General features: G+C 46.2%; 1 protein-coding gene across 1 annotated transcript in view; it reads left to right on the top strand.

Moving 5' to 3' along the window:
* GALM (galactose mutarotase) overlaps positions 1-7983 on the top strand; it is a 43126-nt gene that overhangs the window by 8197 nt on the left and 26946 nt on the right. Inside the window, exons 3-4 of the mRNA XM_023746193.1 lie at positions 2139-2345; positions 7573-7654. Coding sequence (XP_023601961.1) covers positions 2139-2345; positions 7573-7654 — 289 coding nt within the window. The remainder of the gene's footprint in view (positions 1-2138; positions 2346-7572; positions 7655-7983) is intronic.

The raw sequence follows: 7983 nt of genomic DNA, 5'->3' as shown, positions 1-7983 counted from the left end.
CTTCTGGCCTGCAAAGTTTCTGTTGAGAAATCAGCTGACAGTCGTATGGGTATTCCCTTGTAGGTAACTGAGTTTCTTTCTCTTGCTGCTTTTAAGATTCTCTCTTTGTCTTTTGCTCTTGGCATTTTAATTATGATGTGTCTTGGTGTGGTCCTCTTTGGATTCCTTTTGTTTGGGGTTCTCTGCGCTTCCTGGACCTGGAAGTCTATTTCTTTCACCAGGTGGGGGAAGTTTTCTGTCATTATTTCTTCAAATAGGTTTTCAATATCTTGCTCTCTCTCATCTTCTGGTACCCCTATAATTCTGATGTTGGTACGTTTGAAGCTGTCCCAGAGCTCCTTACACTATCTTCGTATTTTTGGGTTCTTTTTTCATTTTGCTTTTCCGGTTGGGTGTTTCTCGCTTCTTCGCATTTCAAATCTTTGACTTGATTCTTGCCCTCCTCTGGTCTGCTGTTGGGAGTCTGTATAATATTCTTTATTTCAGTCAGTGTATGCTTACTTTCTAGATGGTCCTTTATCACACCATCAAGGGTCTCATTAGATTTCCTGTACAACTCATCAAGTTTATCGACAGACTCTAGAAGCCTCTTGAGAGACCTCAAAAGTGTGGTTCTGAACTCAATATCCTCCCTTGATAGTTTTGTCCTGTTTCTTTGTCTCCGCATTTTTTACGCTTTCTTGGTCCACCCCCTAGTGGTCTTTGTGCGCAGGCTTGTTGTAGTTAAGCCTTGATTGTTATAGTTAATACTAGAGGGATTTGACCTCCAGGCCGACTGGCTGTGCTAATCTAGCCTTTGCCTGAGGCTATCCGGCAAATGCCTCTGTGCAGGGCTTGGGCGGGGCGGGTCCCACGGGATCAACAGGGCGGAGGAGGGAGCAGTTATGGCTGCTCTCAGTCCGTCCCCAGGGGCTCTGCCTCTCTGTCCCAGCAACAGCTGCAAACCTAGGAGGGACCGTAGCCAGACAGTCCTGCTTCTCCCGTTTGAGTCTGGGTTCCTAGAGACTCGCCCAGATCTGGAGCTCTGAGTCTGAGGCTCCCTCCGGATTGAAACAGACAACCGCGCTCTCAGCCACCAGCCCACGCCACGCGCACTCCGCACCTTAGTATTTTACTTCAGCACTGCGCCTCCTCTGATTCTCGGTTCCTCCTAGTTGTAGAACTTCCATTCAGCCAGCCTTCCTGTGGTTCTGGATGATGTCCGTTCCGTCTTTTAGTTGTATTTTTGAAGTGGTTGTTAGAGGCAGCAAACTCCGGCGTTAACCTATGCCGCCATCTTGGTTTCTCCTAGACCTGAATTTGAATCCTAGCTCTGTCACTAATTACGTGTATGACTTGACACACACACACACACACAAATACACCCTTTAAACAGTGGCCATGACGTATTAAAGGTTTCTACTCCACTCCCCTGGGGTGTGGGAGGTAGAAGTGAGCAAGTTAACTCCACTGAACTCAATTTACTCATCCATAAAATGGGAGTAATAATATTAATTAGAACCATGTGAAATTGCCACTGTTCAACTATTTTGACCTGCAAAGATGATAATTTTTTTGTTCCCACCAAATCCTTACCTTGTGAAATGATTTACATAAAAGCACCAGGTCAGCGGCTGGTGAGCACTCAACAATGACAGTCTCATGTCTGCCAAAGTGCCCCCTGTTCTCCCCTCACTGGGGATTGAGCCTGCAACCCGGGCATGTGCCCTGACTGGGAATCGATCCCGTGACCTCCTGGTTTACAGATGGATGTTCAACCACTGAGCCACGCGGGCTAGGCAAGGTTATTTTTAATACTATTAGCAGGTAGCAGATATCACTATATGACACTCAGAATGTACTGCTAAGATTTCAACAAAAAAAGTCTCAAAGTAGGGGAAGAAAATACTGTAGACACATATGTATAAATTCAGGGGGATAGAGTATGAGAAGTGTGAGTAGGTAAAGAGAAAATCTCTTTTCTCTCCAATTCTGTTTAAAACAGGATTTCGGAATAATTAACATCTAGGCTATTATTTTCAACCTTATGGGTTGTATCATCATCTCCCTTCCTGGAATCAGTTGTCTTTGATATTGAAATGTGGCATTTAGCTTGGGATTGGAGTGACTAAACAGCTTTGAAAACACTTTTTTTCTAGGTGCTCTGGACCCCTCAGGTGCTGTCAAATGGCGTCCAGTTCTCCCGGGTCAGTCCGGACGGCGAGGAAGGTTACCCTGGGGAGTTAAAAGTCTGGGTAACATACACGCTGGATGGTGGGGAGCTCGTGATCAACTACCGAGCGCAGGCCAGTCAGACCACACCCGTCAACCTGACCAACCATTCTTATTTCAACCTGGCAGGCCAGGTGAGTGACCTTGCCTCTTCTCTCCTGCGATGTGCTTTGTGGAATGAGCTGGGGGAGTGACTGGAGAGACCAACCCAACATGAAATTACCCTGGTGATGGGGTCACCCCCATGATGATGACATTGCCCAGCAAAGCATCTGGCTCATAGTAGGTGCTCAATAAATGAAAGTTATAGGGAAAGATAGGATGAGTATGTTCTGCTGCCAAGAGAACTAAGTTTCCTATATGCTCAGGTAACTAACTAGCTATTTTAAGAATTCCCTCTCAACTAACAACATGTACTTACACTTGCTTCACCTACTTCACTCCTACACCCCGTCCCCCTAAAAAATTACTTCCAAGAAAAGTGCTTTCTACCCTTGGACCTTTGGGAATGTGCTCTGCCCAAGCCCTTTAGATATGCTGAGAATATTTGTGTGCTCCTACTGTGTGGCCCACCCTGAGTGTGGGGTAGGGACATTACAACCCCCATTAAGTAATTTCTAAACTACCTCATTCCCTCCTAATGCTAATATTTTAGTTGTTGAGGAGGCGATTGCATGAGACAGAATACAAAAAGCTTAGCTAAATTCTGCAGATTATATCTATTACTTCCTGTTCATCTGAAGAACTCATCAGCGTCTACTGTACTTGAATCACTCACTTTGGCATGATTTTCTATCACGAGATGATGTTCACAGCCAGCTAGTAATAGCTTGCATTTTCACACTCTCTTAGGAGTTTGCTGATGATCTGATTTTTTTCCTAGGATCTTTTCAAATAGCTTGAGTTAATTGGTTCTGATAAACTTTCCAAAGTCCTCCCTTTAAAAATAAGAAATATGTTTCTTCACTTGCTCTCTCCTTATCTTCAGGAACTCCCACCATCTTTCTTGAGATCTTAAAGACACACCAAAGTACAAAAACAAAACAAACACGCCCAGCCATAAAAGGCTCTGCAATAATAAACATAAAGGCCCTACTTTTCAAAATAAGTTCAGAAAGAAACTTGACAAAAATAGAACAAAATATTTATGGTTTAATGTAGGTAGCAGATCATGGTGATTTTTTTTTACTGTTTTCAACATTTCTATCTACTTAGACATCCAATTTTATCAGCAGGGGTGGCCTAAAGGAATAGATTCAGGAATGGAAAGAGAAATGATGTGTGAAGTATCACATCGGCCAATGTGTTCCGATGGAGGAGACTTAATGGGAATGTAAGATTCACTGAGGCGCTTCCTATTTCCCTGGCTGAGAACCCTCCTGACCAGAACTATACACCCTTCCCATCCCTGAAGTGACAGGTATTTCTGAATCTCTTAACATAGGCTGAATAGTTTCCCAGATCACAGGCCCCACCTAGAAGGGTGGTCAGTGTCAACTCCCTTCTGTAACTGTCTTAGTAAGTGCAGCTGGACTCCACAGCCACTAGCTCCAGGGTTGAGGGTGGGCAGGGGTTGTCAGGTAAGAGTGGATGGTCAGTCTAACTCGGCCTGGGGTCAGGGACCTCTGCGTTTTCAGAATATCTCTTGCCCTCCCCACAGACACATCATCATGCATCCTAAACCCTCCCCAGGGAAATAGATCCAAACTTGGTATTTAAGGTAGTCAGCTCATCTTATATATTTTCTCCTTTTGTTTTTTTTTTTTTAACTTAATAGTACTTTTGTTCTACTTGGGGCCAGGCTTTGACTCATCGCTTCTAAGTTTGAGTGTTGGGGACCTGGGAGGAAGGGAGAACTGTGTTTTTCAGAGAATAGAAAAGTTATGTGGGTTGTAGGTTGTTTGTGTTTTTTTCTTTTTCGCTGTTCCTGCTTTTGCCTAACACAAAACTGGGAGAACATGTTTCTTGCTGAAACTTTACCTAAAGAGCAGTGAAAGCAGGCCTGGGGGAACGTGAGGTGACAAGCAGTGACTGTGGTTCCGGGTGGCTGGGGAGGTAGGCACCAAGGACCCAGGTTCTGCTGTCTTTCCATTCTGCTTCTCCAGTGCTGTGGCCTTTGCCTTCAGGCTGTCCTCTCATGGTCACTGGATGGTTGCCACAGCTCTAGAAACCACCTCTTCATATAGTCACATCTAGAGACAAAAAAAGGACCTATTCCTTTTTTTTTTTCCATATCTCTCATGTTCCATTTTTAAGAACAAGCAAAACTTTTCCCAGAAGCTCCCCTCCAGACTTTGCCTACATTTTGTTGGCCAAAAGTGTGCCCTGTGCCCTGTTCAACTCAATCACCAACAAGAGAATTAGACCACCGGGATTGGCTTAGACTAGTGGTCGGCAAACTCATTAGTCAACAGAGCCAAATATCAACAGTACAATGATTGAAATTTCTTTTGAGAGCCAAATTTTTTAAACTTAAACTATATAGGTAGGTACATTGTTATTAACTTAATTAGGATACTCCTAAGCTGGCCTTTGCTAAAAACGTCCTCGATCTCATTGAGGTACGTTCGCTGAGGTCGACCCCTTCCAACTCTCCCATCCACACTCGTCTTGTATACTTGTTTCAGATAGACGAGTGTGGATGGGAGAGTTGGAAGGGGTCAACCTCAGCGAACATACCTCAAAACAATGTACCTCCCCCGCGCCACTTCTCCCGCCGCCCGACTGACCAACACCCCCCACTTCTTCTAACGCCACTTCTTCAAAATAGACTCGCCCAGGCCGAAAACCGACTTCTGTGCATGGGCCACGAAGTTTCAGTTGCACTGTACATGCACGCCCGCACGTGATGTTTTGTGGAAGAGCCACACTCAAGGGGCCAAAGAGCCGCATGTGGCTCGCGAGCCCCAGTTTGCCGACTACTGGCTTAGACCAATCAGGATTAGCCCTCTGGGGCCGGGGTAGGGGTCCTTCCCCTGAATCTATAACCTAGCACAGGGTAAAGCAACAGGTCAGGGTTCTCCCAGGGGAGCGGGAGGGTGCTGGTAAGGCAGTTGCTGTGGCTTGGTTGGGTAGTAACCAATGGTGTCTGTTATTCCTGCTAGAGGCGATAAGAGCTGAATTAAGGCAGTGGTAGTGGCAATGCACAAAAGAAGTCTTTAAAGCCCACGCAGGCCACAATGAGCTCTGTGCATGGCTAATGTTACAGGCTAGCCACAGCCAAGCCAAGTTCACCAAAACAAACACTGAGCTCAGAGATGGACCTCAAGTTCTGTTTGTGAATCAGCATTCCTTGCCAAATTTTCATCCGCCGGGGAGGAAATGAATCCAACAGAAATATTCCACCAGAGGGGATCATTGCATTATTCCCGGTCAGAGGAGTCAGAAAGTGAAGCATGCTTCCCTTCAATGAAGGAATGTTAGTGCTGCTCGGTGACCCAGCAGCCAGTAGGACCTAATGGTGCCTAATAAAGGTTTTTTCCTTCTCCTCCCTGGCCTCTTGCTAACATCTCAGACTCATCAGTTCATTTGGCGTGTGATTTTCATAGTGAATCATTTTCTTTCTGCCTTAGTGTTAAAAAACACACAGAAACAGGACATTCCTAAGCACCTTTATTCATAATAGTAAAAAACTGGAACAACGCAAAAGTCCGTCAACAGGAGAAAAGGTAAACAAGTTGTAATATATTCACGTAATGGAATACTACTCAAACTTGAACTGAGCGTTGAACAGGTAGAGCCAGTTTCACTACTAAAATGATTTCAAATTCTCTTCCCTCATCAAAAAGGGACACCCCTCAGTCCCAGAGGCCTGCTTGGGGCTGGCTGTACCCCTGAGCCATGAGCGATGGCAGTAGGGAGAGCCACACAGGTGATGACCCCTCTGGTCTAGAGCTGCCCTAGGCCCCTCCCATCTTGGACCTGCCTTCCCAGGTCAGAACAGGGCCCAAAAAAGTGGCTGAGATCGTGTTAGCAGAGGAGAAACCTCTGCCCCAGTCTGACCTGTCACCGATCCCTGCCCCTGCCCAGCAGGTGCCTGCCAGGAGGACACAAGAGATGTTCCTCAGAAACAGACCTTCTTAGTAGAGCAATTCAAACAGTTTCTGCCATGTTTAGACATAGAGTCTCAAGGTCTCTACAATCTTGCATGCTGGGGCCAGGCTTTTCCATTTGATTCTGTGGGCCGGAGGCTTTCTGACCACAGTACCTGTTTTCCATTAACCACAGCGCTCTGCCTCTCTCTGCTGATTCTCGAACCCGCAGAACCGTCAGTGTCGCTTAGCTCAGTGTTTCTCAGTCTTGGCACTATGGACATTTCGGCCAGGTAATTCCTGTTGCAGGGGTCAGGGCAGTCCTGTGCATTGTAGAGCGTTTAGCAGAATCCCTGATCTCTTCCCACCAGATGCCATTAGCATTACCACCCCCGGTCTTGACCATCAAAAATGTCTCTGGACATTGTCAAATTCTTCCCCGGTGGGCCAAAATCGGCCCCTGTTGAGGACCAATGGTTTACTTTTTTTAGAGGTTTCCCTTTTCGTATCTTCTGCTGTGGAGCTTTAAAATAGACTCCTATTAATAATCAAAATAATCCCTTAAATTAGAAACGTACATGTGCATCTTCCAATTTGCAAGCAACGCAACACGTCTTTACTAAACTGTCCTTCAGAAGAGCCCTGGAAAAGGTGGGGGCACCGTTAGCCCAGTTTTACACAAAAGGAAATGAGATTCCAGGAGGTTATGTGACTCCCCGGTGGCCACTCAGTGAGAGCTGGAACTAGACCACAGGCCTCTGCCCACTGACCAGCCTTTGACTCCCCCAGGAGAGCAGGTGCCTCTTTATGGAGATGGACAAACGCTCTAAAGCAGGGACCCCAGTTCTGACTCCAGGCTTCTGTCGTGTGGCAGGGAATTGGGCCAGAGAAAGGGTGACGTGCCCCACCTCTGGCGAGCCTGGAGGCGAGGCCTTGGCCGTCCAGCCCTGTGTGCTATGGGTCACTGACCCTTGCTCTTGTTTTTCCCGGCGTGTGAGGAAGGTGGAAAAAACCCCTCTGCTAATAAAAGTCGAAATCCAAAAAGCTTTCAGACTACTGGTGTCTCCCTGACTTTGCACCTTTATACGTTCATTTAGTAAAGAACATGCATGCTGGGGTCACGCTTGAAAGCTTCTCCCAAATGTATCAGCTGCTATTTTGAGGCCCTGTCTACCCACACTTCAAGGAATGTATCAGCCGTCTCAGAGGTCACATGGGATGTCTAACGTTTTTGTCAATGCCTGAAAACATTTCTGCAAGAGAAGTTATAAAGCAAATATATGAAATAGGACTAAGCTTTAAATCTTCCTCCCTACCCCTTCCTTCCCAGGGTTCCCCGAATATATACGACCATGAAGTCACTATAGAAGCCGATGCCTTTTTGCCTGTGGACGAAACCCTGATTCCTACAGGTTGGTGAACTTTAACTTTTTATAGGAACATAGAGCTGGGGTGCAATTCGAGAAACATCAAAACGTCATTTACCTAAATTTATTTTTCCTGTTGGCCTACCAAAATGCCTATGATTAGTCATTTATTTTGGTTAAGGTTGGGTGGCCATATTATTAAACAGAGAAACCAGGACCCTTTTGAGAGGGAAAGGGGATGCTATTACTGATTAAGCCAGGGCAACAGGCACACACGGGGACAGTCCCAAACACACGGGGTCCTCTGGTCATCCTAGCCCAGTGGTCGGCAAACTGCGGCTCGCGAGCCACATGCGACTCTTTGGCCCCTTGAG

The sequence above is a fragment of the Myotis lucifugus genome, unplaced genomic scaffold, assembly GCF_000147115.1.
Source record: "Myotis lucifugus unplaced genomic scaffold, Myoluc2.0 scaffold_6, whole genome shotgun sequence".
NCBI classification, from domain to species: domain Eukaryota; kingdom Metazoa; phylum Chordata; class Mammalia; order Chiroptera; family Vespertilionidae; genus Myotis; species Myotis lucifugus.
Note: the sequence above shows the minus strand (reverse complement) of the source record. Positions and strands in the feature narration are given on the sequence as shown.